We start from the raw sequence: 19,332 nt of genomic DNA, 5'->3' as shown, positions 1-19,332 counted from the left end.
GGTGCTCCAGCCAGATTTTATGCCCTTCTGGCTAGGCCAGATGCATTGGCCTCAAATGCCATCATCACGGGTATTATTTCCATCTGTGGTAGAGATGCTTCGGTATTATTTGATCTAGGGTCTACCTATTCATATGTGTCATCTCTATTTTCTCATTTTCTGGTTATTTCTCCTGAGCCCTTGGTCACCCTTGCTCATGTATCCACTCATGTGGGCGATTCTGTGGCTGTGGATCGGATCTACCGGTCCTGTGTGGTCATATTCTGTGGTTTCGAGACTAGAGCAGACCTCCTATTGCTCGATATGATCGATTTTGAGGTCATCCTGGGCATGGATTGGCTATCTCCATATCACGTCATCCTAGATTGCCATGCCAAGACTGTTACTTTAGCGATACCAAGGTTGCCAGGGTTGGAGTTGAAGGGTTCCACAGTTGATACATCTATCTGGGTTATCTCTTTCTTGAAGGCTCGGTAAATGATCGAGAAGGGGTGTTTGGCTTATTTGGCTTATGTTCGGGACACCACCGCAGAGTCTCCGAGGATTGATTCAGTTTCAATAGTTCGAGAGTTTGCCGATGTGTTTCCTTCTGATCGTCTTGGCATGCCACCTGATCGTGATATTGATTTGTGTATTGACCTGGCTCCAGGCACCCAGCCTATATCTATTCCCCCATACCGAATGGCTCGGAAAGAGTTGAAGGAGTTGAAGGAGCAGCTTGAGGAGTTGTTAGCAAAGGGGTATCTGAGACCCAATATATCGCCTTGGGGTGCACCAGTGTTATTTATGAAGAAAAAGGATGGGAATATGCGAATGTGCATTGATTACCACCAGTTGAACAAAGTCACCATCAAGAACAAGTATCCATTGCCTCACATCGATGATTTGTTTGACCAGTTGCAGGGTGCTAGGGTGTTCTCTAAGATCGACTTGAGGTCAGGGTACCATCAGTTGAAGATTCGGGACTTGGATGTTCCGAAGACTGCATTACGGACCAGATATGGCCATTATGAATTTCTGGTGATGTCCTTTGGCTTGACTAATGCCCCAGCAGCATTTATGGACTTGATGAACAGAGTGTTCAGGCCTTATATTGATTTCTTTGTCATCTTCTTCATTGACGACATCTTGATATACTCCCGTAGCCTTGGGGAGCACGAGCAGTATTTGAGGGTAGTGCTTCAGACCTTGCGAGAGCAGAAGCTATATGCTATGTTCTCCAAGTGTGAGTTCTGGCTAAAGTCTGTGGCATTCTTGGGGCATATTGTGTCAGGGGAGGGTATTAAGGTGGACCCCAAGAAGATTGAGGCAGTTTAAAGTTGGTCACGTCCTACTTCTATGACCAAGATTAGGAGTTCCTAGGGTTAGCAGGTTATTACAGACGATTCGTGCAAGGATTTTCATCTATTGAATCATCTTTGACTAGATTGACCTAGAAGGGTGCTCCTTTCCATTGGTCCAATGATTGTGAGGCGAGCTTTCAGAAGCTCAAGACAGCCTTGACTACTGCACTAGTTCTTGTGTTGCCTTCCAGCTCAGGGATTTATACGGTATATTGCAATGCTTCGCACGTTGGATTGGGATGTGTATTGGTGCATGAGGGGCGAGTTATTGCATATGATTCGCATCAGCTGAAGATCCATGAGAAGAATTATCTTGTGCAGGATTTGGAGTTGGCCGCTATCGCAGTTTACAACACCTGTTCAAGCAGAGGGATCTCAATTTGAGGCACCGTAGATGGCTTAATCAAAGGCCCCCTATGAATTTCTACTCAAAAAACCTAATCTCGTTTTGCCAAGTTAGGATCATGTGTCATAAAACTAAGCTCACCGCAGTTTGGACCCTTTGGATTGACCTGTGCATTAAATAGTTAAGGAATAATGTTTTCCAGAAAAATGCATTTCTGGGTCCATTATGTGACCGCATAATAGCTCTGTGGACCGCATAGTCGCCGCAGAGACAGACAGTTTGTTGGTTAATTTGAGGTCAACTCTGCGACCAATTGTGCGATCGCATAATCAATATGCGGGCCGCATAGTCATCGCATAATCCTCTTGAAATTTTTGTGAGAAGCAGTTCTGCGGCGCATTATGCGACCACAGAAGAGGTATGCAGACCGCATTTCTGTCGCATACTCAGACAGTTTGATCAAGTTTTGGGACCATTTTAGCGGTCCATTGCGCGAGCCACATGTCCATTATGCGATCGCAGATTTCGTCGGGGCTCCTATTTTCTAAATTTTAAAACCCGACCCTATGCCATTAAAAACACCCATTACACCTCTTTTATGTTATTTTCACTGCAAATAGAGTGAGGGAGGGAGTTCTAGAGAGAGAGAGAGTGATCTTCAACAATTCCTCACTGAATCTATGCCTAAGCCCTTGAAGATTATCAAGTATAGCTGCTAGACCTTCACCCTAAGAGGTAAGAACTTGAGCCCTAACATTTGGTTTTGAAATTCACACTAGAATGAATAATTAGCTCGGGGGTTCATGGGTATAAGAATGGATTTCTTGCATGTATAAAAGATAATAGGGTATTGAGAGACTGTAAACTAGAAAGGATAGCAATTGGGGTGTAAAATGATAGAAATCTCTCACAAAGGTGTCCTAAAATCACAGTACACACTTAGTGCTCGATAATTTACTTAAATGAGCTAGAATCTTAATCATGTCTCTAATTCATAATTCGATTTGTAAATTTCATAAAATAGATTGAAGTTGCTAAGAGTCCCATAATTTTGTAACATATTAAGGAAAGCTTTATTGAGGTATGTATGGCTAAAACCCCCTTTTATTAGAAATTGAGCTCCGTTGGCATTTATGCAAATGTGGTAAGACTAGAATTGGTTGATGCATTGATGGTTATTTCACATGAATTGGTTTGCAATTATATATATATATATATATATATATATATATATATATATATATATATATATATATATATATATATATATATATATACATGAAGGGTGTGCCTCAATGTGTGTAATGTACTATTCTTTATATTTAGAGATGTGCGAAGAATACGAATCATGTGTTGAAATGCCTAAGCTATAAGCCCAGATTAAAACTGAGATTGTCCTGCTAATTATGTGAAATCTTACATATGCTTGCAACTTGAATTACTTTTGTATGTGCCTATGATCATAAATTGCAAGGTTAGCGTTGAAAGTGGAAATGATGTGATAAGTGTGGCCCTAAGGGCCAATGAATTGATACAATATATGTGAAATAAAGATTCAAATGAGATGATTGATGAGAAAGGAACAATGCCTAAGTAAGGCGGCCTAGCCGATCAGGCCGTGATCGGACACCATGCCGCACACATGGTGGTAATGTGCTAATATTGAATTCCAGAAAAAGGGAAATGAAATGGTGATTGATGTATATGTCTCAAATGAGGCAACCTAGCTGATCGGGACGTGATCGGACTCTGCTCAAGATAGCGGTGGTATTGAGAACAATGATGAACATATGAAAGAAATGCCCCAAACTAAAGTTATGGAAATTTTGTGAAAGATTATATGATTCTTTTATTGATGATGTGGTGTCCAATTAAAACCTTTGATTGTCTCTTATGATTTCCTTGTTCTTGCATGATAGTTATTTCTAATAAAATGGTGTTTAGTTGTACATACTAGTACTATTCTATGGTACTAACGTCCCTTTTGTCGGGGGCACTACATTTTTAAATGAATGTAGGTGGCTTCATAGCGGATAGTGCCGATCGCGCGTAGCGGAGCATCCTCTTCTCAAAGTCTTGGTGAGCCCCTTTCTCCTTCAAGGGATTATTTTGTACATCTTTTTTTTATAGATATCCATTTTTGAGGTACAGCCGGGGCCTTGTTGCCGGCATTGTCATACTTGTCTTTTGTATCCTTAGAGGCTCTGTAGACGTTTGTGTGGGTTATGTACGGGTGTTGGATTGGTCTATGAACTATGTTGTAATTCTAACTCTTGCTTCTCTAAAAGTGTGATTGTATGGAATCTTGGATCTTAACTACGATTTAAGGATGTGATATAAAATGAACTAACAATGTTGAATGTACGATCTTTCCTGTTGTCTAAATAAACGAAATCATGCTTCTCTTGATCATATTGAGTTGGGTAGAAAGTGTTTGATAAGGCTTGCTCAGTTGAGTTCACTCGATTGAGTGTTGGTCGCGCCTCCTTAGGTTGGGGCGTGACAAACTTGGTATCAGAGCCTAAGGTTTTAGAGTGTCCTATGATGTCTCGGAGTCGTGTCTAGTAGAGTCCTTCTTATTAGTGTGTAGTCGACCACATCTATAAGTTGGAGGCTATTTGGGCATTTAGGAATAACACCCTTCTTTGATATTCTGGATCGTGTGGCAAAAACTTGTTATGAAACTATTCCCTCTCTAATTAGTGCATTGTTCTAAGTAAATGGCAACAAAGAAGAAAGCGAGAATTGGCCAAGAAGCCAATGCCACCTCAAGAGTGGCTGATGAATCACTGCTTCATACTGCGGGTGAGGGTAGTCGCCCTACCATCACCCTGCCTGCTTCTTCTATTCCAGAGCAGACTACCCTAGTTCCTACACCTACGGAGGGTACCACTATCCCTCCCATTGATACTCTTGTTCCGCTCTAGCCCCATCTCTGATTCTGGTATTTCAGATGGGAATCTTAGGGGAGCTATTCACATGTTGATTCAGCTAGTGGCCGCTCAGGCCTAGAGGTCAAATGTTGCACCCAGCTCATCTAGCCAGCAAGGGGATTCCACCAATTCCAGGGTGAATAGATTTCTTCAGTTAGACCCTCCAGTGTTTACGGGTGCCAATCTAGAAGAAGACCCTCGGGATTTTATTGATGAGATGCACAAGACCCTCAAGGTTATGTGTGCAACTGAGACAGAAGGAGTAGAGTTGGCTGCCTACCTTCTGAAAGGGGTGGCCTATTTGTGGTTTGAGTTGTGGGAAGATTCCCATGAGGAGGGGAGCCCTCCGGTGAGATAGAGCGAGTTTGTTGATGCCTTTATAGATCATTTCCTGCCTGCTGAGACAAGGGCAGCCCATACAGAAGAGTTTGAGAATCTGAAGCAAGGTAGCATAAGTGTGTGGGAGTACCATATGGAGTTTGCTCGCTTGTCTAAATATGCCATTCATATGTTGCCCACAATGGAGGCCAGGGTGCGCCAGTTTGTTCAGGGCCTTAATCCTTTGACTATTAATGAGGCTTTTACGGCTGCATTGAATTCTGACATGAATTATGGGAAGATGGTAGCATTTGCTCAGGCCAAAAAGAACCGTAAATTGAAGAACAGAATGGAGAGAGAGGGTAACAGCAAGTCTTGGTCTATGGTCAACATGGGAGAGTCACTAGGTGGGGGAAGATCAGTTTTCAGGAGAGGATCGTAAGGGTCGTCCCAGTTTATTGCACAGTCTTCAGCCAGTGCACTGACATTAGGGCCCAGCCAGCAGTAGTGGAGTCATTTCAAGCCTAGTTAGGGAAACAAGGGATCCCATTAGTGGGGTCGGTTAGGAGAGAGGTCCCAGCAATAGCAGAGGTCCTCGTGCCCTAGGTGCGGAAAATGCACTCAGGGATTTGCTATTTGGAGTTACCCGTATGCTATGGATGTGGGATGAGGGGTCATATTCAGAGGCATTATTGTGTATCTCGCTAGGGAGCGGGTAGGGGCACAACACAGTCATCCAGTCCAGCAGCTGCTACATCATGAGCCCCCTCTCCAGCTTGAGGTACCCCAGCACCCGTAGGGCGTGGTGCAACTAGGGTTGGTGCGTAGAGTTCAAGAGGACCCCGGCTGGTTCTATGCTATGAGTGGTTTCCAGAGTGCAAAGGCTTCTCCAGATGTAGTTACATGTATTCTAACTGTCCAATCTCATGATATGTATGCACTTATTGACCCCGGTTCCACCTTGTCCTATGTTACCCCTTTTGTTTCTATGGAATTTGGGATAGAACCAGATCAGCTTCATGAGCCATTTTCAGTATCTACTACAGTTGGTGAGTCAATTACAGCCGCTCGAGTTTACAGAGGTTGTGTTGTCACGGTGCTGGTAGGGATATCATGGTCGATCTTATTGAGCTAGGGATGGTCGATTTTGATGTAATAATGGTAATGGATTGGCTTTATTCATGTTTTGCCAAACTTGATTGTAGGACTAGAACTATGAGGCTTGAATTTCCTAATGAGCCCATTGTTGAATGGAAAGGAGATAATGTAGTGCCAAAAGGTCGGTTTATTTCTTACCTTAAGGCCGCGAAGATGATCAAGAAGGGGTGTATCTATCATTTAGTTCGGGTTACGGACACCAATGCCAAGGTGCCTAGCCTTGACTTTGTGCCAGTTGTGAATGAATTTTCAGATGTCTTTCCAGATGAGCTCCCTGGGATTCCACCAGACAGGGAGATTGATTTTGGGATCAATGTGATGCCAGGCATGTAGCTTATATCAACTCCACCCTACAGAATGGCACCGGCAGAATTGAAAGAGCTAAAGGAACAATTGAAGGATTTGCTAGAGAAGGGTTTCATATGACCGTGTGTACCACCATGGGGCGCACCGTTCTTGTTCGTAAGGAAGAAAGATGGGTCGCTACGGATGTGTATTAAATACCGGCAACTCAACAAAGTCACAATCAAAAATAAATACCCTCTACCAAGAATAGATGACTTGTTTGATCAATTGCAAGGTGCTACGTGTTTCTCAAAAATTGACTTGCGGTCCGGGTATCATCATTTGAAGACAAGGGAGTAGGATATTCCAAAAACAGCTTTCAGGACTAGGTATGGGCACTTTAAATTCATGGTGATGTCTTTTGGGCTAACAACTGCCCCGACAGCTTTCATGGATCTTATGAATCGAGTCTTCAAGCCTTTTCTAGACTCCTTAGTGATAGTGTTCATTGGAAATATTCTTGTGTATTCCCGAGGTGGGGAGGACCATGTTGACCATCTCAGGGCAGTTTTGCAGACTTTTCAGCAACATCAACTATATGCAAAATTTTCGAAATGTGAATTTTGGCTTGAATCTATCATGTTCTTGGGTCATGTCGTCTCCAGAGAAGGAATTATGGTTGACCCTTAGAAGACTGCGGTGGTAAAGAATTGGCCTAGACCTACCACTCCAACAGAGATTCACAGTTTCTTGGGTTTGGCTGGGTACTACAAGAGATTTGTGGAAGGGTTTTCTACTCTTGACTCTCCATTGACTAAATTGATGCAGAAAGCAGTTAAATTCCAATGGTCCAATGCTTGTGAAAGGAGTTTCCAAGAATTGAAATCAAGATTGACTACAACACCGGTATTAACCCTGCCAGAGGGTACAGAGGGATTTGTGGTGTATTGCGATGCTTCAAGGATCGGGCTTGGGTGTGTGTTAATGTAGCACGGCAAGGTAATAGCCTACACTTTTAGGCAACTCAAGAATCATGAAAAGAACTATCCAACCCATGACTTTGAGCTTGCGGCAGCTGTGTTTGCGCTAAAGATCTGGCGACATTATTTGTATGGGTGCATGTGGATGTATTTACGATCATAAGAGCCTTCAATATATTTTCAAACAGAAGGAGTTGAATCTGAGACAGAGAAGATGGCTAGAGTTACTCAAGGTCCATGACATTGATATTCTCTATCACCCGGGAAAAGCTAATGTTGTGGCAGATGCTCTTAGTCAAAAATCTATGGGAAGTTTGGCTCATTTGGAAGCATATCAGAGGATGTTGGCCAGGGAAGTTCACCAGTTGGCTAGTTTGGGAGTTCGCCTTGCGGACTCTAATGAAGGAGGAGTGATTGTGCAGAATAGGGCTGAATTATTGCTTGTGGCGGAAGTGAAAGAGAAGCAATTCAACGATCCATTGTTAGCACAACTGAAAGAGGGGATTCATAAACATAAGAGCACAACTTTTTCCTTCGGCATGTATGATGGTACCCTACGTTACCAAGGCCGCCTATGTGTTCCGGATATTGACGGTCTTCGAGAAAGAATTATGGTAGAAGCTCACACTTCCAGGTATTTCATACACCCAGGTTCTATGAAAATGTATCATGATCTCAAGGAAATTTATTGGTGGAACAACATGAAAAAGGATGTGGCAGACTTTGTGGCAAAATGTCTGAACTGTCAGCAAGTGAAGGCCGAACATCAAAGGCCCAGTGGATTGGCCCAAAGCATAGAAATTCCAATGTGAAAATGGGAGATGATTAACATGGATTTTGTGGTGGTCTTACCGCGCACTCCGCGCAAGTTTGACTCAATTTGGGTAATCATGGATCGACTCACAAAATCAGTGCACTTCTTGCCAGTTAAATCTACCGACACAACGGAATAGTATGCTCAGTTGTATGTCAGGGAAATAGTCAGGTTGCATGACACTCCAGTCTCAATCATTTCAGATCGAGGGGCTCAGTTCACAGCCAACTTTTTGAAGAAATTTGAGCAAGGTTTGGGTATGCAGGTAAATCGTAGCACAGCTTTTCATCCTCAAACCGACGGGCAAGTAGAGCGGACTATTCAGACGCTTGAAGATCTGTTGTGTGCTTGTACTCTTGATTACAAAGGTAGCTGAGATGACCATTTTCAACTCATAAAATTTGCTTACAATAACAACTTCCATGCTAGTATCTAGATGGCACCATTCGAGGTATTGTATGGTAGGAGATGTAGGTCTCCCATTGGGTGGTTTGAGGTTGGAAAAGCGGAATTGATAGGGCCGGACCTCGTGCATCAGGCCATGGAGAAAGTCAAGATTATTAAGGAGAGGTTGAAAACTGCTCAAAGTCACCAAAAGTCTTATTCGGATCTTCATCGCAGAGATTTTGAGTTCAAAGAGGATGATTGGGTATTTTTGAAAGTTTCCCCCATGAAAGGTATCATGCGATTTGGAAAGAAAGGGAAATTAAGTCTGAGGTATGTCAGACTGTACAGAATTATTCAGAGGATTGGTCAGGTGGCATACAAGCTCGAGCTGCCACCCGAGATGTCATTGGTACATACAGTCTTCCATGTGTCTATGTTGAAGAATGTAGTGGGAGATCCGTCCACTATTGTGCCAGTTGAAACTATTAAGGTTAACGAAGAACTATAATATGAAGAAGTTCTAGTTATCATTCTTGACAGGCAAGTCCGGAAGTTGAAAAATAAGGAAATTGCCTCTGTAAAAGTGTTATTGCGGAACCAGCAAGTTGAGGAAGCCACTTGGGAACCCGAGGAAGAAATGAGAAAGAAGTACCCACATTTGTTTGAATAGTCATGTAATAGCTTTTATGCATTTGGTTCCTATAAACTTTTATCTTTTGATTTGATCTATGTAAAACTGTCCTGTTTTGGTTATATGTTGTCTATGCGGCCATGGTTAGTGTTGTACAAGTTATTTTATGATTGTGGAATGTGTACATGCTGATAGGATATGTTTCTAGGGCTCTCTGACAGATGGATAGGCCTAGTTACAAAGGAAACTCTGGCGAAATGTTTGAAAATTTAAGGACTTAGCCAAATTTGGGGCTGTTGATATGTTTCATGTTGTGAAAAGCTGAGGTTGCATAATTGCTAATAAGTGAACCTTGATCCTCATTCGAGGCTGAATGATCTTAAGTGGGGGAAGATGTAAGGCCTCGTGAGAATTTCTACTCAAAAAACTGAATCTCATAGTGCCAAGTTAGGATCATGTGTTAGAAATTCATAAAATTACGCTCGTCGTGGTTCCGACCCTTTGGATTGATCTGTGCATTAAATAATTAAGGAATAATGTTTTCCAAAAAATGTGTTTATGCGGTCCATTATGTGACCGCATAATAGCTATGCGGACCGCATAGTCGCCGAAGAGCCAGACAGTTTGTTGGTTAATTTGAGGTCAACTATGCGGCCAATTATGCGATCACATAATCAATATGTGGGCTGCATAGACATTGCATAATCCCCTTGGAATTTTTGTGAGAAGCAGTTATGTGGTGCATTATGCGACCACAGAAGAGGTATGCAGATCGCATTTCTGTCGCATACTCAGACAGTTTGAAGTTTTGGGACCATTTTAGCGGTCCATTCCGCGAGCCATATGTCCATTATGCGATCGCATATGCGATCGCAGATTACGTCGGGGCTCCTATTTTCTAAATTTTAAAACCCGACCCCATGCCATTAAAAACACCCATTACACCTCTTTTATGTTATTTTCACTGCAAATAGAGTGAGGGAGGGAGTTCTAGAGAGAGAGGGTGATCTTCAACAATTCCCCACTGAATCTATGCCTAAGCCCTTGAAGATTATCAAGTATAGTTGCTAGACCTTCACCCCAAGAGGTAAGAACTTGAGCCCTAACATTTGGTTTCGAAATTCACACTAGAATGAATAATTAGCTTGGGGGTTCATGGGTATAAGAATGGATTTCTTGCATGCATAAAAGATAATAGGGTATTGAGAGATTGTGAACTAGAAAGGATAGCAATTGGGGTGTAAAATGATAGAAATCTCTCACAAAGGGGTCCTAAATCACAGTACACACTTAGTGCTTGATAATTTACTTAAATGAGCTAGAATCTTAATCATGTCTCTAATTCATGATTCGATTTGTAAATTTCATAAAATAGATTGAAGTTGCTAAGAGTCCCAGAATTTTGTAAGATATTAAGGAAAGCTTTATTGAGGTATGTATGGCTAAAACTCCCTTTTATTAGAAATTGAGCTCCGTTGGCGTTTACTCAAATGTGGTAAGAATAGAATTGGTTGATGCATTGATGGTTATTTCACATGAATTGGTTTGCAATTATATATATATATATGTATACATGAAGGGTGTTCCTCAATGTGTGTAATGTACTATTCTTTATATTTAGAGTTGTGCGAAGAATACGAATCATGTGTTGAAATGCCTAAGCTATAAGCCCAGATTAAAACTGAGATTGTCATGCTAATTATGTGAAATCTTACATATGCTTGCAACTTGAATTACTTTTGTATGTGCCTATGATCATAAATTGCAAGGTTAGTATTGAAAGTGGAAATGATGTGATAATTGTGGCCCTAAGGGCCAATGAATTGATACGATATATATGAAATAAAGATTAAAATGAGATGATTGATGAGAAAGGAACAACGCCTAGGTAAGGCGGCCTAGCCGATCAGGCCGTGATCGGACACCATGCCGCACACATGGTGGTAATGCGCTGATATTGAATTCCAGAAAAAGGGAAATGAAATGGTTATTGAGGTATATGACTCAAATGAGGCAACCTAGCTGATCGGGTCGTGATCGGACTCTGCTAAAGATAGCGGTGGTATTGAGAACAATGATGAACATATGAAAGAAATGCCCCAAACTAAAGTTATGGAAATTGTGTGAAAGATTATATGATTCTTTTATTGATGATGTGGTGTCCGGTTAAAACCTTTGATTGTCTCTTGTGATTTCCTTGTTCTTGCATGATAGTTCTTTCTAATAAAATGGTGTTTAGTTGTACATACTAGTACTATTCCATGGTACTAACGTCCCTTTTATCGGGGGCGCCACATTTTTAAACGAATGTAGGTGGCTTCATAGCGGATAGTGCCGATCGCATGTAGCAGAGTATCCTCTTATCAAAGTCTTGGTGAGCCCCTTTCTCCTTCAAGGGGTTATTTTGTACATATTTTGTTATAGATATCCACTTTTGAGGTACAGCCGGGGCCTTGTTCCCGGCATTGTCATACTTGTATTTTGTATCCTTAGAGGCTCTGTAGACGTTTGTGTGGGTTATGTACGGGTGTTGGATTGGTCTATAAACTATGTTGTAATTCTAACTCTTGCTTCTCTAGAAGTGTGATTGTATGGAATCTTGGATCTTAACTACGATTTAAGGATGTGATATAAAATGAACTAACAATGTTGAATGTACGATCTTTTCTATTGTCTAAATAAAGAAAAGCATGGTTTTGTTGATCATATTGAGTTGGGTAGAAAGGGTTTGATAAGGCTTGCTCAGTTGAGTTCACTCGATTGAGCGCTGGTCGCGCCTTCCGAGGTTGGGACGTGACACTTGAGTTGCTGAAGGATTATGACATCACCATTCTTTATCACCCGGGCAAGGCAAATGTGGTCGCAGATGCCTTAAGCAGGAAAGCAGAGAGTATGGGTAGCTTGCCATTCATTCTAACAGAGGAGGGACCACTAGCTTGGACATCCAGTCCTTGGCTAACAAACTTGTAAGGTTGGATATTTCAGAGCCTAGCCGAGTTCTTGCGTGCGTTGTTGCCCAGTCTTTATTATTAGGGCAGATCAAGGCCCGGTAGTTCGATGATCTACATTTGGTAGTTCTCAAAGAGACAGTGCTTCAGGGTAGTGCCAAGGAGGTTTCTATTGGCGAGGATGGTGTTTTACGACTCTAGGGTCGCCTATGTGTTCCTAATGTTGATGGTCTAAGGGAGAGGATACTAGAGGAGGCACACTATTCGTGGTATTCCATTCATCCGGGTGCTACAAAGATGTATCGTCACTTGAGGCAACATTATTGGTGGCAGAGAATGAAGAAAAACATAGTGGAGTATGTGGCTAGGTGTTTAAATTGCTAGCATGTCAAGTACGAGCACTAGAGGCCGGGTGGCCAACTTCAGCAAATGCCTATCCCAGAGCGGAAGTGGGAGCGCATTACTATGGATTTTGTAGTTGGCTTGCCCTAGACCTTGCGGAAGTTTGATGCAGTATGGGTCATCGTGGATAGGTTGACCAAGTTGGCACACTTTATACTGGTTGTGACTATTTACACTTCGGAGAGACTGGCTCAGATTTACATTTGGGAGATAGTCGGGTTGCACGGTGCGCCTGTTTCCATCATATCAGATAGAGGCCATCAGCTCACTTCTCATTTCTGGAGAGCTGTTCAGGGTGAGTTGGGGACCCGCGTGGAGCTTAGCATAGCATTTCATTTATAGACCGATGGGTAGTCGGAGTAGACAGTTCAGATCTTGGAGGACATGCTTAGAGCATGTATGATTGACTTTGGAGGATAGTGGGATCAGTTCTTACCTTTGGCAAAGTTTGCTTACAACAACAGTTATCAGTCCAACATTGAGATGGCTCTATTTGAGGCTTTATACGGTTGGCGGTGTCGTTCTCCTATCAGGTGGTTTGAACCTGGTGAGGCTAAGTTATACGGTATAGATTTGGTGCAAGATGCCTTAGACAAGGTAAAGTTTATTCAGGAGAGGCTTCGCACAGCTCAATCCAGATAAAAGAGTTATGCAGATCAGAAGGCGCGCGATGTATCATTCATGGTTGGTGAGAAGGTCCTCTTGAAAGTCTCACAAATGAAGGGTGTTATGAGGTTCGGGAAGAAGGGCAAGTTGAGCCCAAGGTTTATTGGCCCATTTAAGGTGTTGAGACGAGTTGGGGAGGTTTCTTACGAGCTTGCTTTACCCCCTAGTTTATCAGGAGTTCACCCAGTCTTGCATGTGTTTATGCTTCGGAGGTATCATGCCGATTTGTCCCACGTGTTGGACTTTAGTACTATTCAATTGTATGAGAGCTTCAGTTATGAGGAGGATTCAGTTGCCATTATTAATAGACATGATCCCTAGTTAAGATCCAAGAGGATTTCAGTGGTAAAGGTCCAGTGGAGGGGCCAACCAGTCGAGGAGGACATGCGGAGCAGATACCCACATTTATTCAGCACCTCAGGTACTTTTCTATGTCTGTTCAAGGACGAACGTTTGTTTAAGAGGTGGATAATGTAACAACCCGACTGGTCGTTTTGCTTTTTAGAACCTCGTCCCCCTAAATAAAACATCCCACGCTTGCTTTAACTAATTTACGACCCACGGGGATGGTTGGTTCGGGAATCGGAAGAATTTGGGTTGAAATATGCTCATTTGATTCCTTAAGATTTTCTTAAAAGGCTAAGTTTGACTTTGGTCAATATTTTTAGCAAATGGACTTGAATTTGTATTTTGACAGTCCGAGAGGGTCCGTAGGAAAATATGGGGCATGGGCATATGCCCGGAATCGAATTCCGAGGTCCCTAGGTCGAGTAATGAATTTTTTATTAAAAATTGTTAAGCTGGAATTCTAAGGATGTAAAGAAACTAAATAATTATTGATCACATGGGTATCGGGCTCGTATGTTGGTTTTGGAGCTCGGCACAGGTCCAATATAACATTTAAGACTTGCCCACAAAATTTTGTGTCAATCCGAGTAGTTTAAGTGCGTTTCGGCTCGTTAGAGGAGAATTAAGAACTTGAAGTTCATAAGTTTGATTCAATTGGTTTTAAGGGGTGATTCTTAGATTTAGCATTTTTTCGGGCGTTTCGAAGGTTCGAGCAGGTCTGTTTCATGATTTTAGACTTGTCGGTATGTTCGGGCAGGGCCCGAAAGCCCCGAGCGTCAATCAGACGAGGCTTGAGTGAAGTTGGAAAGGTTGAGAAGAGCTGAAGCATCTGCTTCTATCATAACTGCACCTGCGGTAGGTTGGTCAACCGCAGGTGCGAGACCGTAGAAGCGGTCATCCTCTCGCAGGCCCAAAACCGCAGAAGCGGCTCCCAATCTACAGAAGCGGCTCCGTAGAAGCGGTCCCAGCCCGCTTGGCCAATTCCGCAGATGCGGAAATTGCTGAGGCAGTGAGCTTCATTTAATACGGGTTCTAAGTCATTTTGTTGCCACTTTTCACTCCTTCATTGGGAGATTTTGGAGCTTTTGAGAGAAGATTTCCACCTATCATCTTGAGGTAAGTTTATCCCACCTATTCCTAGTTTAATACTTGTGTCTTAGGTATATTAAACACTAGGATTAAGGTAAAATCATGGGGTTAGAGCAAAACCTAGGGTTTTGATAAAACTTAAATTTTTCCACGAAATTAGGTATGAAGCGAAGTAGAAATCATATATTATTGATCCTTAGGTTGCAAAGAACAACTTTGTTCGAAAAATTTCTGAATCCGGACACGTGGGACTGGGGTCGGATTTTAGGAAACTTGTGTTTAAGGTTGGGAAATTGCTTTAGTAGTTAGGTTGTGATCTTATGAGCTTGTACTGACTAGTTCTTACCCCATTTAACTAGTTTTAGATCGTTCGGCTTCAAATTGAGAGTTCGAGTTCGTTCTTGGTATTGGAAGTGCACTTTGGAGCGAGGTGAGTCTCCTTTCTAACCTTATAAGAGGGAATTGTCCACATATGAGTAATAATTTAATAATTTGCTACTAAATGCGGGAGCTACGTACGCACTAGATGACGAGAGTCCATGCGTAGCTACTATCATATTAAATGTCCGGGTAATTTAGGACCCGTGTCATGCTATATTTGCAAATGTTAGATATCTTCTTGTTAATGTGATCATTTAGGATATGCTAGAGAATCGGAAATGAACATAAGTGAACATATACTGTGTTGAACACCTATATGAGTTTATTTGAATATAAATGCGCCTTCTTGTATTTTTCTGTTGATAATTGATATTTGTGGATTGGGCCGATTGCCTCGGTAGAAATAGATGCATCTATGGTTCGCACCATTCGACCCTCTAGCAGTGCATAGTTTTATTTATGTTGGATCGGGCCGTCAACCTCGGCATAACGTGCGCAAGATATTTATGTGAGTTTATTATTGATGACCTGCCTGATACATAGTTTAAATTGTAAGGATTAACTGGGGGATTAAAATGATATGACTTAGAAATACTTATTTCAACTGTTATATATTGTGACCATCATGCCTAGCATAACATCATATTATAATATTTGGCCCTAGTATGTATCAAGTCGACCTTTCATCTCTACTACTTCGAGATTAGACGGGATACTTACTGGGTATATATTGTTTATGTACTCATGCTATGCTTTTGTATTTAATTGTATAGGCTCTGAGGCAGGTTCATCTGGCTATCAAACCAGTGCACGTCCCTGATCATAGTCTGAGACTTCCACGGTGAACTGTTTCCCTTCCCGTGCCGATCAGCTGCTGGATGGAGTCTTCCTTACTTTTGACTGTCTATTCTATTTCAGACAGCAGGATAGATGTATTATTTTGTATATTCTACTAGTTGCCCATAGCTTGTGACACCAGATCTTGGCACACACATTAGTAGACGTTTCTTTTGGATTGTATAATTATTATTGAATGTTGCATATTATCACCTGTTTTTTTAATTGCAAATTAAGAAAATGTTGTAATTGTTTTGGGTAAGTAAAATAAGAATTCACTAATACTTCCGCGTTGGCTTGCTTAACAACGGTGTTGGGCGCCATCATGACCTATTATGGAAATGGGTCATGACACTGATATTGATTCCTTTATTATTGTCTTCATTGATGACATCTTGATCTACTCATATATCCTGGGGGAGCACGAGAAGCATTTGAGAGTAGTGCTTCAAATATTGCGAGAGCAAAAGCTATATGCTAAGTTCTCCAAGTGTGAGTTTTGGCTTGAGTCAATAGAGTTCTTGGGGCATGTTGTATCAGGAGGGGGTATTAAGGTGGATCCTAAGAAGATTGATGTATTTTAGAGTTGGCCACGTCCTACTTCAGTGACTCAGATCAAGAGTTTCCTGGGGTTAGCAGGTTATTACCGCTAATTTGTGTAGGGCTTTTCATCCATTGCATCACCTTTGACTAGATTGACCCAAAAGGGTGCTACTTTCCGATGGTCCGATGATTGTAAGGCGAGCTTATAGAAGCTTAAGACAGCTTTGACTACAACACCGGTTCTAGTATTGCCTTTCGGATCGGGGATGTATATGGTATATTGCGACGCTTGTCGTGTTGGCTTGGGTTGTGTATTGATGCAAGGGGGTGAGTTATTTCATATATTTCGCATCAGCTGAAGATTCATGAGAAGAATTACCTCGTGCATAATCTATAGTTAGCAGCAATTGTTCATGCTCTTACGATATGGAGGCATTATCTGTATGGGGTGTCATATGAGGTTTATACTGATCATCGCAGCTTACAACATTTGTCCAAGCAGAGGGATCTCAATTTGAGGCAGCGTAGGTGGCTTGAGTTACTAAAGGACTATGACATCACCATTCTTTATCATCCGGGCAAGGCAAATGTGGTCGTGGATCCTTAAGCAGGAAGGCAGAGAGTATGGGTAGCTTGGCATTCATATCAGCAGAGGAGAGGCCACTAGCTTTGGACATTCAGTCCTTGGCTAACAAACTTGTGAGGTTGGATATTTCAGACCCCAGCCAGTTCCTTGTGTATGTTGTTGCTCAATATTCATTATTGGGATAGATCAAGGCTCGGCAGTTTGACAATTCGCATTTGGCAATTCTCATAGAGTCGGTGCTACGGGGTAGTGCAAAGGAGGTTTCTATTGGCAGGATGGTGTTTTGCGACTCCAGGGTCGCCTATGTGTTCCTAATGTTGATGGCTTGAGGGATAGGATTCTAGCGGAGGTACACAATTCACGGTATTCTATTCATCCAGGTGCTACGAAGATGTATCGTGACCTGAGGCAGCGTTATTGGTGGCGGTGGATGAAGAAAGACATAGTGGATTATGTAGCTAGATGCATAAATTGCCAGCAGGTCAAGTATAAGCATCAGAGGCCAGGTGGTCCACTTCAGCAGATGACTATACTTGAGTGGAAATGGGAGCGCATTACTATGGACTTCGTAGTTGGGTTGCCGCGAACTTTGACCAAGTGAGCACACTTCATTCTAGTTGTGACTACCTATACTTCAAAGAGGTTGGCCCAGATTTATATTCGGGATATAGTTCGGTTGCACGTTGTGCCGGTATCTATCATATCAGATAGAGTCCCTCAGTTCACTTCACATTTCTGGAGAGCAGTTTAGAGTGAGTTGGGGACCCGTGTGGAGCTCAGCACAGCATTCCATCCTCAAACCGACAAACAGTCGGAGCGGACAGTTCAGATATTAGAGGACATGCTGAGGGAATGTATGATTGACTTTGGAGGACAGTAGGATTAGGTCTTGCCTTTGGCCGTGTTTGATTACAACAAGAGTTATCAGTCCAGCATCAAGATGGCTCCATTTGAGGCTTTATATGGTCGGTGATGTCATTATCCTATCGGGTGGTTTGAGCCTGGCGACGCTAAGTTGTACGGTACTAACTTGGTGAAAGATTTCTTGGAGAAGGTAAAGTTGATTCAGGAAAGACTTCGCACAGTCCAGATAGAAGAGTTATGCGGATCAGAAGGCATAGGATGTATCATTCATGGTCGGCGAGAAGGTTCTCTTGAAAGTTTCGCCGATGAAGGGTATAATGAGATTCGGGAAGAAATGCAAGTTGAGCCCAAGGTTTATAGGCCCATTTGAGGTGTTGAGGCGTATTGGGGACGTTGCTTATGAGCTTGCTCTACCTCTCAGCCTATTAGGGGTTCATCCAGTCTTTCATGTGTCTATGCTTAGGAAGTATCACGCCGACTTGTCTCATGTGTTAGACTTCAGTACTATTCATCTAGATGAGAGCTGGGGTTATGAGGAGGAGCCAGTTGCCAATGTTGATAGACAGGATCGCCAGTTGAGATCCAAGAGGATTTTCTACAGTAAAGGTCCAATGGAGGGGCTAACCAATCGAGGAGGCGACCTGGGAGTCCGAGGAGGACATGCGGAGCAGATATCCACGCTTATTTAGTACTTCCGGTATGAATCTAAACTCGTTCAAGGACGAACGTTTGTTTAAGAGGTGGAGAATATAACAACCCGACTGGTCATTTTGCTTTCTAGAACCCCGTTCCCCTAAATAAGACTTCCCGTACTTGCTTTTATTGATTTATGACTTGTGAGAATAGTTGTTTGGTGATTTAGAAAAGTTTGAGTTGAAATCAGAACATTTGGTTCCTTAAGGTGGGCTTAAAAGGCCAAGTTTGATTTTGGTCAACATTTTGAGTAAATTACCTTAGAATTGGGATATGAAGGTTCCAACAGGTTCGTATAATAATTTCGGAATTGGGCGTATGTCCGGATCGGGTTTTGGATAACCCGAGAGCATTGGCACCTAATAGTGAAAGTTGATTCCTTAAGAATTTTGAAGTTCTTTAAATTTGGTTTGGAGCGGATTTTTGTGATATCGAGGTCCGAACAGAATTCCGAGACCGAGAATACTTCCATAATATCATTTAAGACTTGCACGCAAAATTTGTTATCAATACGGATAGTATAAGTGTGTTTCATCACATTGGAAGTAAACTGAAGAACTTGAAGTTCATAAGTTTGAATCAATTGGTTTTAGGATGTGATTCCTAGTTTTAATGTTGTTTCTGGTGTTGCGAGGGTTCGAGCGAGTCCGTTTTATCATTCCAAACTTGTCGGTATGTTTGGGTGGGGCCCTGGGGGCCCCGAGCGTCAACCGAACAAGGCTCGAGCTTAGTTGAAAATTTGAGAAGGAGCTGAAGCTCCAGGCTTCTGTCATAAACCGC

General features: G+C 42.3%; 3 protein-coding genes across 3 annotated transcripts; all 3 read left to right on the top strand.

Moving 5' to 3' along the window:
* The first annotated feature begins 5,799 nt into the window (after positions 1 to 5,799).
* LOC138886993 (uncharacterized) lies at positions 5,800 to 6,431 on the top strand. The gene is made up of 2 exons (XM_070168697.1): positions 5,800 to 6,056; positions 6,146 to 6,431. The coding sequence occupies exons 1-2, from the start codon at positions 5,800 to 5,802 to the stop codon at positions 6,429 to 6,431; spliced, it is 543 nt and encodes a 180-aa protein (XP_070024798.1).
* A 1,237-nt stretch (positions 6,432 to 7,668) lies between these two features.
* LOC138886992 (uncharacterized) lies at positions 7,669 to 8,175 on the top strand. The gene has a single exon (XM_070168696.1). The coding sequence runs from the start codon at positions 7,669 to 7,671 to the stop codon at positions 8,173 to 8,175; it is 507 nt and encodes a 168-aa protein (XP_070024797.1).
* Positions 8,176 to 8,718: 543 nt separating this feature from the next.
* On the top strand, positions 8,719 to 9,072 carry LOC138886991 (uncharacterized). Its single transcript, XM_070168695.1, has one exon. It carries the CDS (start codon positions 8,719 to 8,721, stop codon positions 9,070 to 9,072), a length of 354 nt encoding a protein of 117 aa, XP_070024796.1.
* The last annotated feature ends 10,260 nt before the right edge of the window (positions 9,073 to 19,332 follow it).

This window comes from Nicotiana sylvestris, chromosome 3, assembly GCF_000393655.2.
Source record: "Nicotiana sylvestris chromosome 3, ASM39365v2, whole genome shotgun sequence".
Taxonomy (NCBI): Eukaryota; Viridiplantae; Streptophyta; class Magnoliopsida; order Solanales; family Solanaceae; genus Nicotiana; species Nicotiana sylvestris.
Note: the sequence above shows the minus strand (reverse complement) of the source record. Positions and strands in the feature narration are given on the sequence as shown.

Excerpts from the sequence above, each read along its gene's own strand:
- LOC138886992 (XM_070168696.1), top strand. The coding sequence starts at position 7,669 with ATGGGAAGTTTGGCTCATTTGGAAGCATATCAGAGGATGTTGGCCAGG.
- LOC138886991 (XM_070168695.1), top strand. The coding sequence starts at position 8,719 with ATGGAGAAAGTCAAGATTATTAAGGAGAGGTTGAAAACTGCTCAAAGT.
- LOC138886993 (XM_070168697.1), top strand. The coding sequence starts at position 5,800 with ATGAGTGGTTTCCAGAGTGCAAAGGCTTCTCCAGATGTAGTTACATGT. Across the intron at positions 6,057-6,145 it reads GTGCTGGTAGGGATATCATG|GACTAGAACTATGAGGCTTG; the intron begins GTCGATCTTATT and ends ACTTGATTGTAG.